Source organism: Photinus pyralis, unplaced genomic scaffold (assembly GCF_008802855.1).
Source record: "Photinus pyralis isolate 1611_PpyrPB1 unplaced genomic scaffold, Ppyr1.3 Ppyr1.4_LG4, whole genome shotgun sequence".
Taxonomy (NCBI): Eukaryota; Metazoa; Arthropoda; class Insecta; order Coleoptera; family Lampyridae; genus Photinus; species Photinus pyralis.
In genome coordinates, this window is record NW_022170511.1 from 34,989,279 (window position 1) to 35,016,114 (window position 26,836).

Here is a 26,836-nt window from a genome sequence, read left to right on the forward strand (position 1 = left end):
GGAACTTTCGTTTTTCAAAATCTGCTTGGCCTCCGCTAGAGCGCTTACGGCTTCCTCAACCAGCAAAACCATCTGCTTCTTGTCCTCCACGTGCCACTTCCGTTTAACGTAGAACGCGTTGGCCAAGAAAAGCTCGTGGTATAAAACTCCTGAATACAACGTTAACCTGCAAACAACTAAAATAAGCTAGCGCTTCATAGAACTTACCACCGACCTGGCGTTACCCGGATCCACTGTTTTTGTGACCTCGATTAGCTCCCGACACATTTCCGACTTCTTAATAAGTAACTCGTCGCTTATCTGGTTCGGTAAGTAGCCCTGTTGGTAACCGTATAATTGTAACAGTGAATGTTTAACGGAGTAGACCACCGACCTGGCGTTACCCGGATCCACTGTTTTTGTGACCTCGATTAGCTCCCGACACATTTCCGACTTCTTAATAAGTAACTCGTCGCTTATCTGGTTCGGTAAGTAGCCCTGTTGGTAACCGTATAATTGTAACAGTGAATGTTTAACGGAGTAGATATGGTAGTGGTGGGGATGTAGGAAGGTAAGGATCTTCGTTAGGAGTTCCCTCATTTCCTTCACGGTCGGATTGCTGAGTTGGACGTAATCGACTTCCTCGCCAATTTTGTTAACGAGATAGGCGACTTCATCGTTTGTAAGTTTAACCTCGCACTTATCACAGGCCCATTCTGTATTCGGATCGCAGGGATTTATTGCAAGTTGGTTGCCTCCGCAGGGTCTGTCATCGACTCCAATACATTTAAGCGCACTGAGGTAAGTTCCAAGTTCAGTTGGGTCTTTACATCGGCGACAGTTGCACGAGAAGTATTTGGTTTCTTTCAAGTGTTCCCTGCGGGCCTGCGTACCCCAAAGGGCGTGCGTGTACATTGTTGATATATGTTCACCTTTTTTTATGGGTACCGCTGCTCTTACAGTAATTTTATAGTTCTGTGATGCATCATCGAAGACGTGGTACGTGTTACAAATACAACTGTGTTCCAATAAGCTAGTTGTCGGATAAACTGCTGACAGTTCGGCGTCTTGGTTAATTTCCAAAGCGTTCACATCGAGAATACCCGCGATGCGATGAATTACGCTTGCAGACGCTTCAGGTAGCAAATCACGTTCAGCTTTCCTTTCCAAATCCTTTAACCTACTGAGGAAATTGTCTTCTAGATAATTCACAATTCGTTCTTCCACATTCCTGAAACATAAACATGAGTGCTCCTGGAAGAGGTAATAAGGGATTAAAATACCTACTTGTATACGTCAGTACCTCTTCCCCTTGCTTCTAAATGTGGTTCCAGTTCCATAAGTTGCTCCCACTTTTTCTGTCCCTTCTTTTGCAGCAGCAAACAGCGAACAACCATTAAAGTATCCTGCCTAAAACATAACAATGCAAAATCTCTCCACTAAAAGACGCCTACTTATACCTGTAAAAATCGTGGAAATTGTTGATCGCTCCCTCTGGCCGAAGGCCGAGTATTAAACATTCAAGGCCGTGATTTGTTGGATCTTTCAGCCCTTGACAAGACGAATGGCAGACTGGCCAGCCGCAACCATCACAACGAGGAGATTGTTCGCACATAATCAATCTGTGAACTTAAGCGTTTTCATTTTGAACAACTGGCAAAATCGTACTTGAAGCAGCCGACGCAAGGGACAGGTCCTGCTTCTACTATATGGGGCCGTGGTCCGTAAACCAAGGGACTCTCGCACAATATCATATCGCCCGGTTGTATGTCTCTAGTGGCAATTAAGTGCTTGCCCAGATCCGGTGATGTTTGTATCTGAAACGTGTAGTAAGAAAAAATAAACATATAATTGCGGATTTAAGTACTAACTAGATAGGTCTTTAGCGCCAATGTTTTGGTGTTAAACACCGTTTTTTATCGTTTAATGTTTGGGTAAAATTTCGTTTTTCTAAAGTAACCGTTATAAAAACATTGCTTTAGATATAGGTACCTAGTCACAATATTCGAAAAGGCGAAAAAAGTGAAAAGAAGTATATATTTTGATCAAACAGCGTGGAAAGAGGGGTATTGTAACGTATATTTAAAAATTTAATTTTAAGATTTATAACAGTACAATTATTATTTATCACTTCCACCTTGTTGTTAAGACTGAGACTAAACACAATTCAATCTCTTATATAGCAAACAAAAAGCTTCTACAAAAATCTATAAAGTTGGCGTATCATATTTGACAGAAAGCATGAGTCACTCCCACTATTATTCCTGATCGCCGGTGACCAATTCTTTATCGACTTGATGGCGCCTAGCAATACGGACGACTGTTGTATTAAAGACACAGTCCTAAATGCTCTCTTTCGATCACGTTACTTTGATGATACTTGCACGATACCCTTTCGTGCCTCTTCCATTTTCGAAGAAGAAGTAACTAACGATACTGTGAGAAATTTTAAAATCAATCAAGTTCGGCCTTAATCTACAGCCTTCCAAAAAATCAATATTAACTTCATCGAATAATTCAGTGACCAGATCGTCCTAAACTCATTAGAAATGGACACTTTTCTACTTACTAATCTAATAAACCCCTCACACTAACGATGCAAAATGACGTAACATCCCCGTTTTTAGAACCAACTCGCAATAACTTTACGTTTAACTCAGTTAAGAGATTTTTATGACTTAGTCTTGAAGTCCAATAGAACTTTTAACATTTTTAATCGAGTTCCAAATGTTGAACGAAACGAAAAGTCAACCCACTTTCGTAAGGGCTTTAATCAGGAAAAGAAGACAATCAAATTATTTTTTCTTTTCTTGTTCTGATAAAGCCTAATATTCTTGGTCTGTATTGAATAGAAATAGAAAATTAAACTTTACCTTAGTTATACAGCGACTAAAACTACCCTTTGTATCGCCCAACTGAATCACCTCCGCGTAGGTCTCACGAAATAGAACAGAGAATGATTGATGCTGAATTCGGGCTCATAACGGGAAGGCCGCATTGATTTCGAAATCTAAAGTAATACTCAATGTTACGCAATCAAAATGTAAGGGTATTATTTTATGACAACGGATTATCTGCCCGCAAAGTTGATTACGGCAAATGATTAACGCTGACGTTACTGAATACGTCCATTTTACCGGAAATGGTGAATCAGTTTTAAATCCTCGCACCTGACCTCCGCAATATTTTTTTTTATTTGAGCGGTTTAACTTTCATTTAATAACATATTATGAATTTACTTTACCTTTAACACGTATCGTGGTCATTCGTCTTTTAGGAGTTTCTCATTTTTAAACCGGAACATCTGTCTTTAAGTTAGCGCCTCCCTGTAACGGGAGCTCGCTTTGCAGTTTAAATTTTTCGAATTTTATATATGGGTAAAATTTGCATTGTACCGCTTCGTATGGATAGTAGGCACGTGTCAGTTTATTAATAATGAACGTGCTTCGATGGTTCTTTTGCCGAACCGAAGACACAAAGCAGATAAGAATTGGTGCTATCGGATTTGGTGAGAAGCGACGCTGTCCGCAAGAGTTGCGTTGGGTCCGTTTCGGTTATTCTCCTGGTTATTCTACTCGGTAAAATAAATAGCAAATTATACAAAGGTAGAGGAAAGAATCGGTCGCAATAACGTGCCAGTCTTCCGTTCGGAATGCGGTGACGAAAAGTAGATCGCGCGGTTAACGGGATAACAGTAGCTGAGTTGAATGGCAAGAACTTTAATAACCGAATTCGGTTTTTAAAACTTAAAAAGTTCACGATGCGACAGATCGTATGTCCCTTGACTGACTGATAATGATATATCAATTCAATAAAGATATATTTTCAATCTAGGCGGATTAGGGCCTATTCCCATCAACTTTAGGCACCATAAATACGAACTTCGACCTAAGAGTATTGTTGTAATTGTAATAAATGAAATAGACAGTGTACTTTACTTATATTTATTTACTTGAACAAAAACATGAATGCATAATTTGTAAAAAACGGTAACGCAACTTCTACTTCATATTCGTAACCACAGACTATATCAATAATATACAATGTGTTACTAAACTATATACCAACTCTATGGCTACACTCAGCAAAGAGAATTCTATATCCAGGCAGTTTCTATTTCATCGACGCAACACCAGGAAAAAAATATGTAGAGGGTAACGTAAAACGTTTGGTTCTGTATTTTTTTTATTCGCCGTGAATTAAATTGCTTAAGATTTTTATTGACCTGATCGATAGAGATTTTCTACGTCAGGGGAGATCACATGCTCTCAGTTTTTCTATGTCAAGGAGTACATAAAAATGAGTTTTGACACCAGCAGCAATCATAAAGCAAGTTCACATAGTTCCCATTCGATTAAGCTAGTCCGTGCAACCCATATATTTGTAAATTTTGAATTAACAAGTTCACATTTTGTAACTATTCGTTATAATGGTCATTCGAACGTAGGACTTAAAAAGGGCCGTGTTACATCCGTGGCTTAGCATTGAATTTTAATCGTACTACTTCGCGGATATTCACATAATGCGCTCCGAAAAACGGTCTCTTAATCCCCACTTTTTCCAATTACACAACCACACCTTCGAAATGTCTGCTAATCGGCTTTAGCGGCCATCACCTCTATTCGTTCTACCAATAAACTGCATCTTCCTTTACCAATCCCGCAATAAAGCAATTAGCCAGAAACCATCGCGTCAGCACTCTTCCGGCAGTCCTGCCAGCTCAACTCATCAGAGACTGACGCTATATATCTATACATCTCAGCCAGACTGGCGCGGCCGATTTTCTCTTAATTAATCAGCCATTGCCGTATCCGGCAACCATGGACTTCAAAACAATAGACCAACAAATTTATGAGAAACCATTGACTCAAAAAACAACAGCGCAACGCTATTTTGGAGAAACTTCTATGCTGTACATCTTATACTAAGAATCGCGCAATCCTAAAGAGACTCAATTATAAACCCTGAGGAAACCACCCTTAAGATCTCTGACGTGTAGTCCTGACGTATAGGCAACTTATCATTCATGACTAAAATTTGGTAGTTTCGGACCTGACCGCTTGATGAGCGTGCTTTTGTTTTCTCAACGGCACGTTTCATATGCGGGGGTTTAATTGTTTTCTAATAATTTCTTTATTTCTTTTAACCGCAATTAGCGGAATATGCAAATGTTTGTGTTATTTCATTATCTACACCTTCACTGAAGGTAAATTTTGTGTTCAAAATATTTAGAGCGTTTACTTTTGCTTCTACGTCTTAAATCGCTGCAACTCAAATTTAAATTCAACGTATAAATCGCTACCTGATATCAGAGAGGATTCATCTACAGTTAAAAATAAAGTTACGCTTCAGGCAGATAAGGAAATTGTAGACCATTTTAATATGGCGTCAAGAACAAATTCCTGTCAACATCCATTTATGTAAACAGTTGTCAATAAACAAAGCGTACATTCACTGTACTAATTTTCTTCCGCATCTTCTTGAATTAGAGGCGGTACGAATCCATTCAAGGTACTTCCAGTGGTGCCACATTTATAACCACATTTTATTATCCGTTTGTCTAATTCAAGACCTACAGCCCATACTCCAGGCGTTTCAACTATACCTATCAAAATTTAGTTAAAATCGCACCTACACCTATGTGGGTAGAAATATTGGTCTGTGTTGTCAATCCTAGAGGAAGACGTTAATTATTGCTTCGTCTACAAAAATGGAAGATACAAGAAGCAGTCGTCGGGCAAGTACCGCCATCGAGGTCGCGTGATAGAACGGCAGTCACCTAGGACTGTATCTCCGATGCAGCCGTCGTCCGAGTTGCGAGACTTATAAATTAAGTGTTATCAAAGTGACTGCAAGTAATAATCATTTATTTTGTATATAGATGAGTGTAAGAATACAATAACATTGCAAATAATAGTAAATAAAAAAAAGGAAACAAAAATTAATGATACCTAGTGATTGGTTGCTGCTCAGCATTTATTTATTATAACCTAAGTATGCCCCTATGGCATTGTTTACACCCCGTAGGTCAGGTAAACAAATCTTTATGAACGAACCAGAAAGCTATGTATGGTACCAAGAACTGTCGTTTTTGGGTTTATTTATAAACAAGCAGCAAGAAAATGGAAAAGACATTTTGTTTAAATGTAACTTTACTTATGGTCGTTCCCATTCACATTTCAAAGAAGAAGAATGCACGTAAGAGTAAAAATAGTTAAGAATTGTTATTGCCCTGTATCAAAATAGATGTGCCAGGTATAATCACCCACACACTCGCTCTTCTGGCATACCTAAGCATAATTGAGTTGAATTGAAAGTACTCTCGACTCTACATAGCTCGAATCTAGACCCTCCAATATCTTATCCAAAATGCAACTGTAATTGGCCCGGTATCAATAGATAAAGGTGCAGAAACTGGAAGATGGGTCTTACCTCAAATGGTCGACATAGCGTTTTATGCACTTGCCAATTATTCTTCTGATGGTCTTTAGAGCAATAAGACACGAGTTTGCAACCCGAACACTTTAAGTTCGCCGGTTGCTGACATTCCGCACAAACACTAGCAGGTGATGAATTAGAATTCGCGGCTTCTTCCGACATATTAACTGGACCGTATTAATTCATACAGAACGAGTACGTGATGAACGCACCGAACGCTTTGAGGCAATTAATTTAATGAAGTGAGAGTCAGATGCGAATTTAGCTATATAGTTAAGTAGGTTGTGCTATTAATAGTGTTATGACTGTATTTTACTTATATTTACCGAATGGCACATTGCCAAGGAGTAAGAAAATTAAAAGACAGAAACCGCACATTCGCAACCAAAGTTTACCATCCCTGTTGCACGGTTCGTCTACTTCCGTAGTGGTACAGTGACTTTATTTTATTAGTTAATTTTGGGCGCTAAATATAGACACAGGAATCTCTTCCCATATCTAAACCATTGAATAATCTAATTTTTTTATTCAAGTGTTTTTCCGCCTCTCCTTCCGCACCCCTGATTGCTCTGACCAAAATTAATAGTGTCCATCCACAAAGTCACCCTCCGTACATTTTTATAACAGGGAGATGAAGTAGTTAACGACAATTTGATTTTTTGCGCATTTTTGCAAATTTATTCGTAAAAAGGTAGTTTTTAATCCCACTTTGGTCGGCTGGCTGGCTGGTAGCAAATACGGGCCCGTAGAAGAACGCTTGTAGAAAGACTGGTAGTGTACATGTACCTACCGGGGCCGTGTAATTAACAACTTTAGAGACGGAGGTTACATGATGTGTGGTCAGCGACATCTGGGCGCCATCTCCGAGCGTGCTATACTAAGCTGGTGATTTTTCAGTTTTTTCCTATCTTCTTGTACAGTCCGATTGTTTTCGAATTGGTGTCATCGGAAAGATCTTGTAAACTCGCATGACTCCTGCGTGACGGAATTTTGTTTTTTTTTCCTAGGGGCGAAATTAACCACATTTTGCAAGGCGAGCGTCTTCGAGGGGTTGTCGGCTTTGGGCGCCCAAAAGCTTCTTCTCCCGACAAAGGGAGTACAAGATCTTATTGATGGTGAAATCAAACTGACTAATAGAATAATGATCTGCCACAGAAAAATGCGCTTGAAGTCCCTTCGATCTCACACGAGGAGTTTGATAATTTTTAATTGCCGATTGATTTCTAGAACTTTATGGAAGAGTATTTTAGACCTCATGAATTACCTTGGAGGTGAATAATGTAACGTAAATTTCAACAGTTATTATTATTTATCACTTGTATTCAAACTTAATTATAACATACGAATAACAACACCAACGCGAATTTCACTATTTATCGCTTTGGCGTCGATATTGGAACTTCTATTAAACATAATTCAATTTGCATATATAGCAAACGGAAAGATTCTGGAAAGTTCTAGAGTCAGGATATCATACTTTCTGGAAAGCACAAGTCACATCCGCTGTCATTTCTTATCGCCGATTACTAATCCTTTGCTTATTTTATTGACCAAAAATAAAATCTTGCTTTGTAGGTAAATTACGTTTGAAAAATAAATTTTAAAGGCCAAAAATCAAAATTCTCACTTTTATTCAGAGCTGGCACAATAATTTCTACCAACTTAACGTTAATACTAAACAAACATAAAATATTTTAGGGTGACGAATACCGAAAATGAATCAAAACCCGTAAAAGGGTTGAAGAGCGTGTGAGGAAAGCTATTCTATTGTTCACAAAGCGATTTTTGTAGAATAATTTTATTTATTTATGTTTGAACCCTTAAAAACCAAAAGAAGCTGGAGTCCGAACCGGAACCGAAAATCACTGAAACCACAATACCGGAACCGGTTCCGGAACCCTTAAAAAATAATTCTACTTAAGTAGTGCGGAATCGGAACCCATATTTAACTTTTTTAATCGCTCGACGCGATCGCTACCATGGCTTAACGCACATTGGACCACGGCTCTCTACCAACAACCTGATTCTTACAACTATTATTTTGTAATTCACGCCTAATTCCATCCCTGTCCATCAATTAAAACTGGTTTTTGCATCAAATAAGGTTTCTTGACACACATAACTCGGCATAAATCGACAATTGACAAGCCACCCAGCAAGCTTAATAATGAGAGATATGCAAAGTCAAGCTAGCTAATTTCGGCATTTCCCATTCTTCTCGGCGCCTTAAGCTTTCATACGAATTTATAGTCTAGAACCGTATTCAGGAACCACTCGCCTACATACAAAATCGAAAAAATAGGAAATCCCTGACGGAATGTACCGTTACTTCACTTTCCATCTCAATCTCAAGACTGCAGATATTTCAAAATAACGCATTGAAAATGGTTCGTGCGGAAATTAGATTTGGACATGTCCACCATCAAGGGATTTATCACCAGCGCGACGGGATAATCTTCGGAGGCTTGCGAGATCACCAAAACGAGCGGGTAAGGGACTTAATCCAGCGAGCGTGGAGACTAAACGGCACATGAGATTAATACTTTTGTCCATTCGACTTCGGATTGAATAGGCGCCTTAAAAAAGACTCTCCTTCCGGTTATTTCATTATAATGACTGATTTATAATCACCTCATCCTGAATATACACAAGTAAAGTAGTGTTTACGATTCTGTTTATTATGTGTAACAATCTTATATTCACAATTCAGAAATCTACACAACTCAATATGATACCTACGCATGAATGGAATCCTCTAATTATTTTACTTGGTCAGTACTTAAACGATCATCCCCAATTGTAGTTGTTATCCATTTTACAAATGGTGGAATTTTAGTGTATACTGTCGGTATGTCAACCTTTTCACAACCTTTACCCCACGAAATAATGCCAATTAACACTTTGCCATCCACTAAGGGACTACCAGTATCATAAAGACAATCGGGCTTCTCCCCTGTGTACAATCCACCACAAATCATTGATTCTGTAAGCAACTTCCAGGTCGCACTAAGCAAATTACTACAATATCTTCGACTGAAAATTTCAACAGTCGTTATAACCTCGGTAATTTCTTCATCGAGACTCACAGCACTCACACTAGAGTTCACTACATACTTATAGTCACTGCGTGGTACTTGAACAGCAACTCCCGCCTCGTATGGTTGAACAACTTTCAGTAGACCAATATCGGCATCTAAAGTGCTACTGTTAAATTCTGGATGACGTATGGCCACTTCAACCTCGTTCACAACCTCATTAAATGTACTCGCCACGTATGTTATCATCTTTTTCGTCGTGTAGGACTCTACCACGCCTACACAATGACCTGTCGTAACAATCCAACGAGAATTTATAATCGCGCCGCCACAGTGATCGTCAACGTCGTTGTCAAATGTCACTATTTTGACTGCGAAATGGGGCTTCTCAACGGCAGGGCTCGTGGGTAAGTTTCGATATTTCCTGTCGGATTTGTTCAAACTGGTTTGCCACTTTATTACAACTCCTATCAAAAGAAGTGCGTTTAGTAAGAAGAGGGTAGTGATCACTGTCATACACTGACACTGTAACTTATTCATTACTCGTATTTTATGTACAACTGTGTAATGATACAAGAAACATATACTAGGTATAATAAGTCAATTGTTTTACGCATTGCTTGCTACTAAAACGAAAATAGAAACCATGTATAGGTACAAGGAGTTAATTTGGAGTTATACCAAAAAAAAAGTGGGGCGATAGACAAAACGCCTTTAAGCACAAATATTTGTATAACACTACACATGCAGAGCCATAGACATCTCATATGTCTATGGACTATAAATGGTGTGTGGCTGAAACCGTTACTTACTTACCCTATACCACAGAATACGGCCTTCTCAGAATAGAAACAGCAATGTTACAAATTTGTATGGTATTTTGACTTAGACCATATAGTACATGGACTGCTAATTGTAACTAAAATATGGTCAAGGACATCGCCTGGGTATGTGAGTTTCAGGGTAAACGAGTCTGTCCGAAGTTGTCCGATTAGACACGATTTGAGACTGTCAACCTATAAATTAACAAACGTCAATTAATTAACCGCCTAGATATCCCAAAAAAAGCAAACTTATTCTTATTTGTGGACGTATAGTAAATAATGAAGAGTATTTAAAGCTTCCCGTACTACGCGGTTGCTATAAAGCTGCTCTTTAAGCGATCCTAGTGGTGTTTACACGACTTTAGTTTACCCTGAGATTCACATCCCCACGACTACAGTGCCCTCTACTCGTGACCATCCATTTTGTATTGAAAGCATAGGGCGAATAGCAGTCCATGTACTATATGGTCTAAGGTGCACTTTCACTTTCAAAAAATAAAAAGTTCAGTTTTGCGTTCTTGATGTCTGTCTGTCAGAGTCACAAAGGCTCCGGAACTACACTACTTACAGACTTGGTATTAGTGTCATTCGATCAGAAATTTAAAATTATTTCATGTTGGTATTCTCGTTAAGACTTGAAATATCCATAAGGGCCATTCAAATTGAAAAAACAAATTTAAAAGTGCACTCTTACTCACAAGCGGCTTAACGAATTTTTTTCGCTAATTGGTTCGTTATTGTTGCGAGGCTTTCAACAAGGAAGACATTTTTTTCGCGTTTATTACGAAAAAGTTATAGAAAAAAATCAATTTTTTGATGTATCATAATTTTACACTTTATACCCTTTATTGTGCTTGTGCTTTCCAATTCAAAGAATAATTGTTTGGAAGCTGTCAAGTCCGTGGGTTTTTCAAGCATGCGTCCAATGAAGCCAACTGATAACTACTCCAGAGCGTTGATTCAAAATTAACTGTAAGAATTCCAGACGTCCATATCGAGGAAAGAATTGTAACTAAAAGGTTAGTTATAAATTTCGTATTCCTTGTAAATTTCAATCGACATCCATACAAAATTCACTGTATGGAAACCAATTTGTCATCATAAAAAGCATCATTATTAACGATTCGATTTCAAATTATTGATCGATTTAGAGCTAGTAAAAGAGATGGTAACCTCGACTTAGATATTAACTATCCAAATTCATGACAGGTAGAAATTTAGTAAGGAAGCGATTCAATAGAAAACCCAGGTACCAAAGGAGATGCATCCTTAAAACGTCTTCGATATTTTCCTATTTCTCTTGATCAATATAAATAAGGGTGTATTTTTTCAGGCGATAAAACTCTTCACTACGTGATTCCGCATTATTTTCTGAGTAAAAAAGTCTTCTAGATGACTCCTTCAGGAAGTATTTAAGTCATAGTAGTTCACATAGCAAACGGCTAATAACTATGAATCAGTACACCAAAAAATTTGCAGTTATATCGGGGAGATGTAGAAGTATTTTCATTAATTTCCAAAGTGTTACACTTATAAATACACAAGATTATTAATCCTCAGGTTGCACCTTTTTGTCCAGTTTTAAATTGTTGCATCAATGCAATGGAGTTTTCCAGTCTACGAGTACCTTGACTTTGCAATTTGCGTCATCTGGAGGAAAATTTTTATTAGACTTTCTTTACTCAGAAAATAATGCGGAATGCGGAGTGAAGAATTTTATCGCTCGAAAAGATACACCGTGTATAGTAATTTATTATTTCGGTGTTATCATTTTGCTGGACGGTACAGTCAAAGAAACCATTTTTGTGGACCAATTTCAGACAAAAGAAGGAGATCTCTCGAGTAAACCAGGGGAGTAAAAAGGTTAAGTTAATAAGGCAACCGCAAATCTAGTCGTAAGCATTTATTTTAATAATTTTTCTGGTTGCAATTTCCCATTTAATAAAAAACAATTATTTGCAACCGGACTTCCGGTGCAGACGAAAAGAGAATTTTTTTGGAAAATCCACATGGACACCTCACACTAAAGCACTAAATTCCGGTTTCACTATTACAACGGTCCATGGAAATGAAAATCATGAGGAAATCATAGAATTTCCGCATAACATTTCTTTTTAGAGTGGACTTCTCTCGTTACATTGTCGCGATCCATTTCTCGAAATCTCAAATTCTGTTCATCAAACTTTGATAAATTTAAATGTGAGATTCCGAGTACTTTCTAATAAATAACAAAAATTTGTAAAAACCCACGTCGCCACTCGTGCCACAAGATAGTCGTATTACAATAGGTCGCATTGTTGTATTTTGAAGAGGCTCAATATTAGATGTGCTAAGTCTCTTCACTTACATGTTGAGAATCAATATGAAAAATTTGCAAAATTCAAATTTTAAAATTAATTAACATTGCGAAATTGAAAGGTTTAAAAAAAATTTAGATTTCAACACAACTTCACACCTGTACCAGATGTTGTTGTCCCTGCTCGGGCGCCAATTTCTATGCGAGGAACTTTATCCGGACGGTCACTTCGGAAAAACTAAAACAAAATTACAGCAAATTCCCTAGCAGGAACGAAGGCAACAAAACGCAAATCGGGGGAATCGGCGCAAAAGCAAGTGCGGGAAAGCTAGCAATATCCCCCCTCCCCTACAATGAGTGAAACGGAAATTCTTACCTTGCAATTAAACGGAGCGGTTGAAGTTACTGTGCAAGAAAAAGCAAAAGCTATATTTACGGTGCGGTAAACTTAATACACAAGGAAAAATTAAACGGTCCGAATACAATAGTTATTTACATAAAAGTCAGGAAAATGACACGTTACTGACGAGGAAATATTGAAGTACAAGGCCCCAAGTCAAGTAACGGCATTTGACTGACGAGTTTTGTATTAAATTTTACCCGAAATCGTATTTTAAAATAAAATTTCAATTTTCATATAGAAATTTGGATTTAATTCCAATCTGTCATTGATGGCAGGTGTCATTATAGACATTTAGCAATGTGACAGGTGCGGCAGGAAAAGTGACAGGTGCGGCCGGTAAAGTGACAGGCGGCAGGAAAAGTAGACTGGTCTGCCTCCGTCATGGAAACGAACGTTTCCCTGACATAAAGTAGGCATGGAAATGAAGATTTCATGCCGATTTTGGGCAAAATAAAATTTACGGAAAATATCCAAATTTAATCCGGTTGAAACACAAAAGGCAAAATATGCAAAAAGTAAAAAAATGTATGTTTCGGTTAATCACTAAAATGCAAAAGATCGATGATTCAAATAGGGTATTGTTTCAAAAGTAAATTTATGACAAAGCTATAGATTTCGCGACTTACAAAACGTAGTTTTCTAAAATGCAAAAAGCAAAAGATTTTATTTTATAGTGCGTTTTTTTTATTTATCTAAACGTCCATTTCAAGTCCGTCTCGTACACTTATACCTACCTTCGAAACGTTCAAACAAATTAAAACTGTTTTTAATTAATTAGGTACGTCTTTCGCCGATCTCTATATGGGACCTGTAATGGAAATAAATTCAAATGCGAACCGTAGAAAACTACTTCATTTTATTTTAACTTGAACGACACACAATGAACAGCTTCTCTCTTAACATGCATGGATTTTCCTAACATAAAATCGTCTACTGCTCTACTTCCTCCCACTAATCATGAAACTAAGGTTCGGAAAGCGCCAAACTAAATTAATTAAAAATATCTAAGATTAATATCTAACAGGACCGGTGTCAAAATTCAAGTTTTTTAAGAGCGCACCTAACGGATGTAATCTCGACTTAATCGGAGGTTGTTGCTGTAACGTAACCCATCACAGTCAATTATATTGGTCCAAATATCGTCGGAATAAAATCTCCAAATTCGACAGACCAGCAGTGCCCTTTTGTTCCTTGGAGTTTGAGATTAAGCAGAGCAATCTCTTATCGCGTTGATACTTTCCTTAAACTGCACGACCTTGCCGGTTTCAAACCTACATTTTCGTATAGGTACAATTAGAAAACTAAAATCGATTAATCGGTAATTAGCGGACCTAAAATTTAATAAGACTGATTCTCTCTCTTCTTCCCTGGCGACTGTAAAAACAATTTAAATATTCCTACAAGAAGGGTTGCAGAACGGATAAATTCACTACGAAACTTAAGTGTTATCGGCGGTAAGACAAACAAAATGAAAACGCACAAAGCTCGCCTCCTAGAGCAAATAAGTAAATTCAGAAACTACGGAGTTTTTAGTAACGAACCGCCCAACTTAAATATAGCTTCTAATATACGGTGTGGTCATAGCATCTGGTATGAAACAGCAATGCGTTATAAACGGGTGTCTTTTTTATACCTCAATTTTGTGCTATTTTTGCCTAATAACGTAAAGTGCTCTTCTATTTTTTAAGTTATTTGACTTTTAAAATGGCACTCCAACTTCACACGTATACTCGGTGAACAGTTTGAAATCTTAGTTGCCACAATTTTGCCTTTTCGGTGATATCTTTGCAGAATAACAGCCCATAAAAAATTCCAGAAATGATCTCAATTTATTTACCGAAAGCACTCTGTAGGCATATGCACAGAATCGGTGAAAAAACGCCAGAATATGTTTGAATAGTTTTTTCAGGGCCATAAAATAATCCTTAATAAGTATCTTTAAAACATTTCTTAAGAATTTTCACAGAATTCAAAGACTGTATATTGCTAGACCGAGAAATCAAACGAGGTAGGTACTACACGACTTCCTTTGTAATTTAAAATTTTCGTGGGGTTGCTTGTAATCCAGAGGGGGTACTAGAGGGGGGTAATATTTTATACTATCATTGTTAAATGATTCTTATAATTCTCCTCCAGGGATACTGAGGGTGATTTCCCACCCTCCTGAAATGATTGAAATTATCTCTGTAAGTGGCAAAACTCATTCATCTGGATCAATTACTAATTAAATAATTAATTACATCATGGAAATTCATATCGTAAGCTCTACGAAAGACACGTCTTGCTTTTTCTTTTAGATTTAGTGCTACCTTAAAATGTTTAATGCCAGACGATAAAATCGTGAAAAATGTTTTGAAAATATTACAATTACACACTCTAAGGGTGTAAGGAAAGACGAGCGCCTATATTAATTTACACCTTCCTCACATCAATACAGTTTCAGAAAAGTCAGAAAAAGCCATGTACATTTTTCATTTTCGCTAAGTGTCCAGAGGTCCATAATACCGAACCAGCCTAAAATTTTAAACTCGAGAACATCGAAGTGCACCATGTAATGGAGGTATATCTATAATAGCCCTAAGGAAAGTGTGGGCAGTATTGTTGACTATGGACAATCGGTTTGGGCCCTTCTATTTTTGAACCCAAATTCTGTTTTTAGGGCCTATTATATTCGTTATGACTGACTGGCTGTCGGGCAGGGATCTCGGCAATTACAATAGCTAGAGACTCGTGAGATCGATAATTTTTAATTTTCCTAATAAAATACTGATCTGTATTACCAAAAAGCACTTTCATCATGCATATGCTGATTTTTGCTTACCTATATCATTTCGTTTCCGCTAAGCTTGTCTAAATATCGAATATTAGTCACAGATCACTTCGTGGATTAAGGATGTAAAATTAGAAAATTAACGATATAACAAACCATTTAGACCATAAACATTAATTATAATAATGTGATGCAAATATAATCCGTAGGTTACAAAGTGACCACAAAGTGACAGAAAAAAGTGCAACTTTCTATTGGGCGTCCTCACAGTCGCTTAATTAATCACCGTCGTAAACAAATTAAGTGTCGTTTTCAAGGATTGGTTTATCAAGACGAGAACGGATGGTGAGTGGTAGGTAATCTTCAGCAGCATAGTCAAAGGTAGGGTTTCCCTTCACTGATCGCGTTACAAATATCCATGTAGCGAAGATTTGGGGGTCATTTTGATTGTGAAAGACCTAAGAAATTTAGGAAGCCGTCGAGATGGTAAGATACTTTTTGTTACAAATTTCTGCTTTAGTTGGCTTAGTTTTTTGTGTTCACTTAGAAACGGTTTGCGAGTTTCCGGTGGAGTAACCAAAATTTGTTGGTCGCCCATTTCAAATTTTACGCTTTTTTTTCGCTTGAGTAAAGGAACACTAAGTCAACTGATGGTATTTGGTTGTGGGTACTTTTAATTATTTATAACCGTGTATAGTCGATCCTAAAAAGGAAAAGTTAATTTGAGCGCTTATTCAAAGAAGGTGTTGCCAATTGCCATAGTTTAGTAAAAGGTAAAGTAGAATATTTGCATTTTAGCCAAGAGGTACCTACTCTAATTTAAAACGTCATTATTAAGGAAGAAAAAACAGCTTTCTCCAAAAGGAAGTTCTTGATTTTTCCTTCATACGGATGCATTTAAGACCTTTCACCTATTACATTCTTTCTCTTTATTACGATCGCATGCTATTTTTTCACGTCATCGGTACAATAATTTTAGTAGTTTATTTGTTCCGTTTATTTTGAAAGTGACACCACCTGAAATTTCACCTTCATTGATGATTGGTATCTATACACTTTTGCTGTTCCACTTTATTTGTTTAATATCAATAATTAAAGATAAGGTGCAGTTATGATGGATTCGAAATTAAATACAAAACCGTTCTACAATATCTAATACGGGTACAGGTGAGATTGGTGGCGTACCAGATCCAGACTTATGATACAAATACATAAATGTTTGGAGATTGCAATAACCCTCTAATTGCTTTTCGCATTTTTAAATTACGGAATTTATAGAAGAATCTTTATTTGAAGGAAGTGTAACTTTCTTAATACATTATTACTTTTTTATTCGATTAGATTTTTATTCGTTAAAGTATCCACTAACAACCCTTTAATTGTGCTTTACAGATGAAATCTCTTCCCCTTTTGACACTACGTAATTTTTAAGAGAATTCGTCCGTTACACACACTATAATTTTCAAGTATGAAAGTTGAAATTTTCTTGATACATCAAATGTTTTTGTTTATTTGATCAACCAGCAGCCCTTTCGTTGCCTTTAAAAATGAAATCACTTCTCATTTTGAAATTACGTACCTACCAGGCATTTCTTTGATCAATTTATTGTATTTGAATTTTTGAATTTATCCCCTCAACAGGAGTACATATTTTTCAGTGGGTAATTAGTTAAATGGTTTTCGGTCGTTAAGAAATTACTCAGATTAAAGTAATCTGTGGTCATTTTCGCAAAAATGAAAGATTTGAGCAATTTAGTATTTTGTAAGTATTTATATGCAATGAATCATAGTTTCTTGCATACAAATCCCAATTTTCTTTTAGTTTTTACCTTAAATTTATAATTTGTCAACAATTTCAAAGTCATTGGATGATAAGTCACTTGCTTGCTAAATGTCCTACTGACAATATTGTGCAGATTTAATTTACTAATTAAAATAATTTATTGATTATTATTGTGATTCGCTAAGTAAGGCCTTTAGGCGGCGAATACAGAGTAAAGCCTCTCCTAATGGACGATAAGTAAAATAAAAACGACACAAGAAATAAAAACAGCATCTACTTACCCTTTGAAAGAACATGTAAAACTCAATCCAGCTCAAATTACCTTTGCTTTAAACTTTATAATCATCTTCATATCACCTGCAAAACAGAAAATCCTCAAACTAAAGAAATTAGTAAGAAACTTTCTATTAAGTAAAGCATATTACACAGACGAGTTTTTAAGTGATACAGACGTCTGTGAGATAAAGATAGGCGACTGAAAAATTTTAAAACTTTTTGTATAAAATTATTATTTTTATGACGTTACACAATGTATAAAAACAAGAATAAATATTACTATTACTATTACTAAAACAAAATAATTCATTTTGTAAGTTTGATCGTTATTAGGGCAGTTAGTAAGCGATTGGGCTTGTTTTTGTACCTACCTAGCTACGATAAATCAAGAATCTACCAAAGAGTTTTTCAATTCTGTTGAATACTGACTCTCCAGCATAATCAGTGTGATTTCTATAAAGTAATAAGTAATTGTATATACCTAATTGAAATGTAACGCAGTCGTGAAAACATGCTTTTAAGTCGTATCTCACATCAGTTATTAATGTTATTATATTTTTGCTTATTTGATGGTATTAAAGGCCCTCAGACGGATTTTGATGTGTACTCGCGATCCATTTCTCACCGAGAACTTAGGAACCTGTGATTTTTTCACTTTTGACTAAAAATAACGGACTTCGAAAGACCTTTCAAACAAGCTATTACTCGATACCACTATCATTTAAAATTTGAAGAGAGTGACCCTGGATGGCATAGGGTGAAAGGGAGTGAAGTACTTTTTGGTTAAAAATAAGTTGTCCCCTTTGCTAAACCTTTTGACGAGTCTCGGCGTTTTTTCCTTTAATCAGTGGTTTTCGACAAATTCGCGATGGGAAGTTTTCAAATGAACACCCTGTATATACTTTAAAACAGCCGGATCTTACGTACGGATCCATCTGAAGTAGATGCCATAGTTTCATTTCTTTTGCCAAGTTCTTGTACACAAGTTAAACGATTTTTAGGCATGCCTAGTTGGTATAGGAGGTTTATCCCAAATTTTTATTTTTTTTATGTCTCCTATCTTAGATCTTAAAGGGAACGAGAAGAAAACATCTGTGAAATTGAACGAAAAAGCCGAAGCGGCCTTTAAAAAATTAAATTAAAATTAAAAGAGTTATTGAGATCAACACCTGTTCTAAGTAGTCCGGATTTTACTAAATCGTTTATCATTCAATACGACGCGACGCCAGTAATGTTGGTCTTGACGCTATTTTAGTGCAATTGGAGGTACAGAACGAGAAAGTTATTGCTTACGTGAGTCGCGCTTTGTACAAAACCGAGCTCTACGAAAAAAGAGTGTCTAGCTTGTCTTTTTGGCATCGAGAAATGTAGTCCTTACGTAAAATGTACGAAATTCAAACAAGTTACTGATCATTTCGCTTTGCAATTGCAATCTCGGAAGGTTAGCTAGGTAGTCGGCTAGAATGTCTCAATATGATTTTGAAATTGAGCATAAGAAAGAAAAAGTCAATACAGTAACCAACTTCATCACGCGCTCCTGCTCCAATCATATTAGTTCCCTATCTTTTAACGACGTTTATTATTGCACTTCTATCCTAAAGAATATCGATCTTGGCGAATAGAGAATGGAATAATTTTTAAAAAATGTGCCACCTGATTCAATGGAAAATTGTGGTTCCACGATTAAAACGAGCCGAACAGTTACATAATGAACCTACTTCTACTCATTTAGGATCCCTTAAAGTTTAAAACATTGAAAAAAACTTCCCAGAATGAGAACGAATGTTTTAAAATATGTAGGGGTTGCAAAGTCTGTCAAGAATGTAAATCAGACCAGCGTTCCTGGGTAAACAGAAAAAAGTGGTTGCAATAGCGCACCCAACTTCGTTGGAAAATACCCTAAAAAGATTGAATATCGCTTTTAGCTGCTTTCCATACATTTAATTGGTCCGTTACCCAGATCACCTAAAGGATACACCTCAAAAAAATTGGTACTGCTTTACCTTTTAAGGAAAGCTACAGCTAGTTCTATATTGCAACATTTCTAGTGAACGATGTATTTTTAAGGTTTGGGGTTCCCCAGATCTTAATGTGTGACAATGACCCTCAATTTGTGGGAGGGGTGTTTAAAAAAGTAATTAAAAAAATATAATGTTTAGAAGTTTTGCTACAATGCAGCTTATCGTCCCGAAGTGAACTCCATAGAGCGGTCAAATAGGGTAATGAGTAATGACAACATCCATTCGTTTTTATGTCACTGAAAATCACAGATTGTGGGACACGAAAAGTATAGTATAAAGAAAATTTCGTCCATCTACCAGGAGGAGAAGTTCCCATCACAGAGCATGCATTTCCTCTTTGTACGGCAATACTAAGTTTTTGATAAAGAAATGATGTGGATCTTACATCAGCGCTTTTAATAGAAAGTAATTTGCCACATTCTTTTGTGTGTTGCAAGGCTGAATCACAGAAGGGTCTAAGTGTCTCCACAGCAAAAGGAACGAAAACATAATTTGTTTGATGATACTAGGATTTTATTAAAAAACAAATTGTATAAAAAGGGTATGTTACAAGCGTAAGGGGATTTTCGACAAGTAGCCTGTGTCCTTTACTACCATTCCATCCGGACTACCATATAAGTTAAGTCTGTGTTCGTTACGAGTTGTGAGACTGCTTCCCGGTGGTAGTTATCCCTTTATCCTTCCATCCGATCCTCTACTCGGAACGTGAGGCTGCGTTCTGGTAGCAATCATCCCAAAGAATCTTTCCCTAAAATTTTTATTCAAAACATTTGATTTTGAAATCTTTTCTTGTAAATTCATGTAAAAGTACAGAGTGTGTAGTCACTATTTTTCTTTTTGAAAACAAAAAGGGACCCTATTTAACCTACACTGTATCTCTCATCGTTGCGGAGATCCCAATGGTGAGCCACGAGTTTGAACCACCCTGTACATCCAAGGACTGGGTCCTATGGTATGCACTTTAAGTTAGTGAATACTTCTGTCTTAGGGGATGGAAGGGATTATTTATACGGGTCTACACGTAGTGTATTGGAAAAAAGACATAGCATTAATACCACAATAAATTAAGTGCTTAATTTACTTTCAACGAGCAAGTCATTTATAGCATAGCTTGTACTGTAGCAGTTCACTGTACTGCCACTTAAAGTGCAAGAAACGCAACCGGCATGAGATGTTCAATGTAAAGCCAACAGTTTTTTGAATGGGATATATTTTGCATAATAAGAAACCGATTTCTAAATGTCATTTATGAGCACCAGGTCCAACAACTCTTGTACTGAGATTATTGAGTTTTAATTCGCATTGCTCGATTTTATTTTTGGTGGTAGCAAACTTTGAGCTTTTTAGAGCATTTTACTGATTGCAAACTTAAAGTACGTAGATTGGTAGCAAACTTTTTATAATTCATAATGACAACATTTTCGCTCTGTAGATATGTCTAACTTTTAATAAATTTCTGTTTATCTAAGCTTACCCTAAATTTAATTTAATAAAATTCTGCAAAAGTTTTCTCTTTATAAATTACGTAAAATTCTCTTTTTGAGTAGATTATAGTACCTATTAATCTTCAATTTATAAAGAATGCGCCTACAGTTCTGTCCTATGAGCACGTTTTGTTATTAGATACGGTCTCTAGAAACGAATTTAATAGTAAGAGAAAAGGAGAGAAAATAGCTTCATCGAGTAATCTCCAGCAGTTTTTCTTTCCTACGGCAGAAGGTGATCTTGTCCATACCTATTGAACCATCCCTGATCGTCCGAAACGATTCCTGAGACAATTAAAAGCTGTTGGCTGTGAAAATATTATATCATTTGGAGATTTCTGCTGATAAAGTCTGGAGAAAAATCATTTTTGTCCAAAATATACAATCATCCATCAACTCATCTTTCAGAAAATCAATTAATTTAAAAAAACAACAACAAATATGCGACTTATGATGGAAACGTTGGCTTTTATTAACGAACGACAAAGCCCGTTCATGATTTTGATTTTTTGTCCGTCCGTCTGCCTGTGTATATGATAACTCGGGAACGGCTTCGAATTTGCTAATTCTATTTTCAGTAATATGTAGACTCTGGCCAAGGGACTAACTGATTAAATGTTGATCATTTGGACTTTCTGTCCGTCCGTTTGTGTTTGTCGCTCATTGTCTATATTGGTTTGAGCAGTTTATTTTAAAATGATTCAAAGCCACGTATGTGTTCAATTAATAAAAAAAATTAGTTTTACGTAGTACTTGCAGTTGGCAAGATTCGCAAAGCTGTGATTGAGTCCTTGATGATATCGGGACCATTGTGAGGAGCATTAAAACTTGACGTAACCAGACTACGTTTTTCAACTCAACTTGAGAAAATCGTGAATTATTGGAACTTAAACCTTTGGAAATGACTCCATAAAACATTTTGCAAAAAAAAGTCCAAAAATTTACCTCCTATCAACACCTTCGACGTCGCATTTTAATCAGTCCTTGATTGGGTTGTGCGTGACTCGGCTACCTAATCGTGTTATTCACAAACGAAAAATGTTTTTTTAAACAATATAACACTTTCCGTAATTCTGTGATAGCGAATTTAAAATTCAGGCGAAGATCCATATTGTGAAGTTGTCCAGACAATAAGAAACGTTATTCATACTGCCAGACTAACCATTTCACTAGTGCTCAAAATGTTTACACAAAATGAAATTGGGCACTGTATTTAATCACTGTATCGAGTTTTGTTTTAAAGTAGTACAATACTAATAGCATAATACCACAGACAATATGTTGTCTGTGATAATACTGAAAAAAACAGCCACCAAGTAGTGAATTCAATTACTATGTTAGGTTCAACTAGTAACAGAGACCCTTGCGGTGTAGATTCTTTACCTTTTCCTCATCTCGTTTGCATATAATATTTGATTGTATCCTAATCCTACCTATTATTTCTAGTTACTCACACTTGCATTTGGCTACTGCCTTCTAAGTACAACGTTTGCTGCCCCTCCTGAACAGCAGGTAATGTTGGAGGACATGGAGCGTCAGAATGTCGGCGAAGATCACAGAGAAAGATACGAATATACTTACCAACAGCAAATTCGGCCTAAGTTGCCTCAACGGGTTGAGAAACCTCAAAACATGCGAATGGAGTACGGGTTTCGACCAATGAAGACTGCCGTGGCACACGTCCCAAATAATCAGTACTATGAGCAACAATCTCAATCGCTACTTACCTATCAACCATCAGGACTAGCGCAATCGCCACCGGCGTATTTCATATACCAGCCCGTCCAGCAAAGGGAGCAGCAAGCAAATGTGCAACCTATTACCGATAACTACCTAACTCAATACGTTTACCTTCAACAGCCCAGCAACAACATTGACACCGCCTACGATCCCAGAACTAATTTGCAATACTTCATGTATATCCAACCGGAGTATCTACAAAGTGGAGCAAGTACTCTACAGCCACAATTATCCTCGTCCTATTTGTACCAAGGAGACAAATTGCAATATCAGTTAGTTTCACCGTCCGCTGTCCAACCACAAGTTACCTACATTCCGAAGACCTTACCAACACCTCAAAAATTCAGCTCAAGCTCGCTGGTGCACGGACCAAAGTCTCTGCTTGATTCCTACGTCCCTTCTCACTTGCAAGTAAAATACATCAATCAATTACAAAGAGTTCCCAAACGTAAGTTTCAATCACACGGTTTGAGCAAAAACCTTCGACCTGAACAGAACATGTAAGCCACCCCTTATTTAAATATTGTTATTTGTATGTATTATTAAATAAATGTGTAAGTGTTTTGTTACACTGTCTCTTGTATTTATCTGTTGCACGTTATCCTTCGCGTTTTATAATCAATGGTTACACTAACGCATTTAGTAATAGCACAATAGTTAAAAAGGGGAAGCATGGATGAATCTTGAGAAATATTTATTGGTTTATTTAAAAAGTGTTTACATAAAATATAGCAATGGCGGTCCAGCTGGGTTTCAAGATTTGGTCTGACACCACCTGTACAGATGCGATAAATGACGAAAACAACACACTTTTCACAGAATTATTACAACCGCGTACACACAGTTTCTCCTTCCTTTTCCTAAATCACCCACACTTGTAACTTAATGCGTGCACACTGACTCTGCTCTGTAGAGCAATCGGAAAACCAACACTTCTCCTTTAATTTTAACTGACAAACAAATTTCAAAACATCGGCTGACCGTCGGAAAAATTGTATTTGAAAATTTGCACGCAAATTCAAATGACGCGTGATCCGCCTTCCCCAGCGGCGCGCAAAGCTTTTTAAGTCCGCACCACCTCCATCGCGTTTTTTATCTTCGGTAAAGGCCGACGAAATGCGAGCACTTGTTTACAGTGCATTTCCTTTCTAAACTTACCCTTGTGCCGCTTACCTCATTCTTTTAAATTTTACTTTGATAAAGTCTGCTTATCAAGCATCTGTTAACTACGTAAACACAATACATTCTTTACTCACAAGTTGCTTAACTTCTACGTCTTAAATTACAAAAAAGAACAATTACAACATATTAAATTATTGAATAATTTTTACAATATAAGTAGAACTACAACTAAAATTAAATAAATTCCACCCAGCAACCCAGGAAGGCATGCTGTTATTATTTAGTCCTGTGGTGTGTATCACAAACGTCAAACTTAACCTGCAAGTTACCGTTGCCAAAAAAAAACTTTATTTTCCTTTATTTAGAATAGGCAAAATAACATTTTCTACAGATACAGGGCTGATTGTCGGCATGCCCCACCAAAATCTCTTAATATTTAAAATTATGATCGACCAAAATGGCATCCGAGTTAAAATTGTGATTGAAAATAATACGGTGGAAACTAAGGTCACCTATACTTTATGGCCGGCTATCGACATAAAGAGGCAATTTTTTGTAATGCTGTATACGATCCCACAGGTTTTCATCATCCGATGCCGGAAAAGAGTTTTGGAAAGGACACTCAGGGTCCAGGGAGAGGGGTGTAGTATGTAAAATTCGTTTGCCAATACAGTATTAAGTTCCTTTTGGTAAAATGATTTACAGAAGTAGTGGTCTTACGTAGACCGATTAAGAAGGGTGAGTAATCGATTTACTTCGACAAATGTATTGAATAAGTATAAGAAACCAGTTCGAAACGAAACGCGTAATTTTAAATTTATTAGTAGATGCTACAGTTTAGTTGACCGCGTCTCCGGGCAGTGTGTATTGCGCCTTTATGCGTTATTAATTCAATGCTGTTAATTGTGGTTAACGAGTGTGCATTGTACACGATTCAGCGATTCAACCAAAAAAGAAGGTACGTGGAAGAGATTTTTCTTTTTGGAAATTTTGGGACAACGTAGTCTTGACCAGCACTGACGCAGATGTCAATTCTAGAAGCTTAGAAAGCGATTATGTGTTACCTATACGTACTTAAGTAAAAACTGCATTTCATGATTATTGGAAACAAATTCACTCGCAGCATCAGAAAAATTCCTCGCTTTGGATTCAAAATGTGTCGGCTATTTTTGTGAAAAATTGTTCATTAATAATAATATATGCAGCTAATAAGTATAGGTACCTATTTAATTTTCTTCAATTCACTAGTTTTCTGATTCCCTAGGAAAATATGGGACCTCCAAGAAATTACAAATTAATTACGCACCAATTATTTAGGGCTCGGCAGACTACTTCTTCAAATCGTTCTTCTACCCGTCTATCCATCTGGAACTCTGGAACGACAGCACCTAGAGCACAGGTAAGAACTTGTCAATAGGTGAAAAAGTCTTAAGCGCCATTATATCGGTTTATTTATAATAAATTGTCAATATCATACATGCATTTATGTCCACTAATAGGTATCTAGTAATTTAGTTCTTCTAAAAAAACTGCCAACTTCCCCTAATTCTTCAAACGAACTATGCTCCCTGCAAAAATTATGAACACACATCTTCAGTAGGGCTTGTTTTTTTTTAATTTTTCATCGATGGATCTGTCACACTCGCAGTATTTCTCAAGGTACCGATTACTGAATTAGTAAAACGTTTGGACACGTTAGCATCCCTGGAAAAACGTTCTTGATCTTAACTCCATAATATAGCCGAACAAGAACGCTTTCTTGACTTATCTTGCTTGAACTCGTTCTTGGTTCATGTTGACTGAAAATAATGCGGCGGAAACTAAGCGTAAACCTTATGATGGCCAGCTATCGAAGGTGCTATTTTTTGAAATGCTGCACGATCCCACAGGTTCTTCAAATCATCCGATACCGGAAAAGCGTTTTGGAAAGGATACTCATCAGGGATAAGGGTCTACTATAGTCGTCTAGTATGTAATATACCAAAGGACTAAAGTGTGTGTTTTAATCCCGAGGGTGCAGATTGTTGCTCGAAACGAAATTAATATTAATTTTAAGTTTCTTTCGGCAAAATGGTTTGTAATTCAGGGCAGTTTAATGTGGCCTTACGTTGACCGATTAAAAAAGATGAGTAATTGATTTACGTCGACAACATATTGACTAAGTAGGTATATAGAAACCAGTTCGGCATGAAAACGCGTACCTAATTTTGAATTTATTTAGTAGAACAGTTTAGTTGACCGCGTCTTCGAGCAGGGTGTATTTATATTGCACCTTTTTCACATAATTAATTGAATGCAGGCTTAACGAATCAGCATTGTACACGATTCGATGCCACATTCATCCCGAATTCATCATTACTCTAGTAGGTACACTTCATGGAGATTTTACTCAAATGGCGCAATCGTCTGAGACACTTGATATACCCCCTGGTCTAATTACATTTTAAACGAAAGTGCGATAATTATAGCTCTTATAACTTTCTTATACTCAAAGCACACATACATTATAAATTAACTATGTAATTCTTGTAGATGAATATAGACTTGGGAAAGAAGATTTCGACACCAATCACCAATTATTAAAGGCTCGATAGATCCTGCTTCAAATCCATCTGGAACTCTGGAACGGAAGCCCCTAGAGCACCGAAACGAGATTACGTCTTTG

At 36.8% G+C, this 26,836-nt stretch overlaps 3 protein-coding genes across 7 annotated transcripts in view; 1 reads left to right on the top strand and 2 right to left on the bottom strand.

The window, feature by feature from the left end:
• The window catches only part of LOC116169105, a 13,421-nt gene extending 6,752 nt beyond the window's left edge, over nucleotides 1–6,669 (bottom strand). The window contains exons 1-7 of the mRNA XM_031485133.1: nucleotides 6,412–6,669; nucleotides 1,648–1,796; nucleotides 1,440–1,601; nucleotides 1,267–1,389; nucleotides 510–1,210; nucleotides 215–350; nucleotides 6–166 (exon numbers count right to left, since the gene is read on the bottom strand). Coding sequence (XP_031340993.1) covers nucleotides 6–166; nucleotides 215–350; nucleotides 510–1,210; nucleotides 1,267–1,389; nucleotides 1,440–1,601; nucleotides 1,648–1,796; nucleotides 6,412–6,579 — 1,600 coding nt within the window. The 5' untranslated portion in view covers nucleotides 6,580–6,669. The remainder of the gene's footprint in view (nucleotides 1–5; nucleotides 167–214; nucleotides 351–509; nucleotides 1,211–1,266; nucleotides 1,390–1,439; nucleotides 1,602–1,647; nucleotides 1,797–6,411) is intronic.
• A 2,507-nt stretch (nucleotides 6,670–9,176) lies between these two features.
• On the bottom strand, nucleotides 9,177–9,992 carry LOC116169106 (anionic trypsin-like). The gene has a single exon (XM_031485134.1). It carries the CDS (start codon nucleotides 9,990–9,992, stop codon nucleotides 9,177–9,179), a length of 816 nt encoding a protein of 271 aa, XP_031340994.1.
• Nucleotides 9,993–15,921: 5,929 nt separating this feature from the next.
• LOC116169364 lies at nucleotides 15,922–26,836 on the top strand. 5 transcript variants are annotated; one of them, XR_004144944.1, is made up of 4 exons: nucleotides 16,102–16,231; nucleotides 22,756–25,129; nucleotides 25,436–25,570; nucleotides 26,704–26,836. XR_004144944.1 is itself a non-coding variant. In XM_031485437.1 (2 exons), the coding sequence occupies exons 1-2, from the start codon at nucleotides 16,229–16,231 to the stop codon at nucleotides 23,551–23,553; spliced, it is 801 nt and encodes a 266-aa protein (XP_031341297.1). In that variant the 5' UTR covers nucleotides 16,102–16,228; the 3' UTR covers nucleotides 23,554–26,295. The 5 variants fall into 5 exon arrangements, 1 of the variants encoding a protein (XP_031341297.1); XR_004144945.1 differs by lacking the exon at nucleotides 16,102–16,231 and adding an exon at nucleotides 15,922–16,097 and having other exon boundaries at nucleotides 22,756–25,570; XR_004144943.1 differs by lacking the exon at nucleotides 16,102–16,231 and adding an exon at nucleotides 15,941–16,090 and having other exon boundaries at nucleotides 22,756–25,570.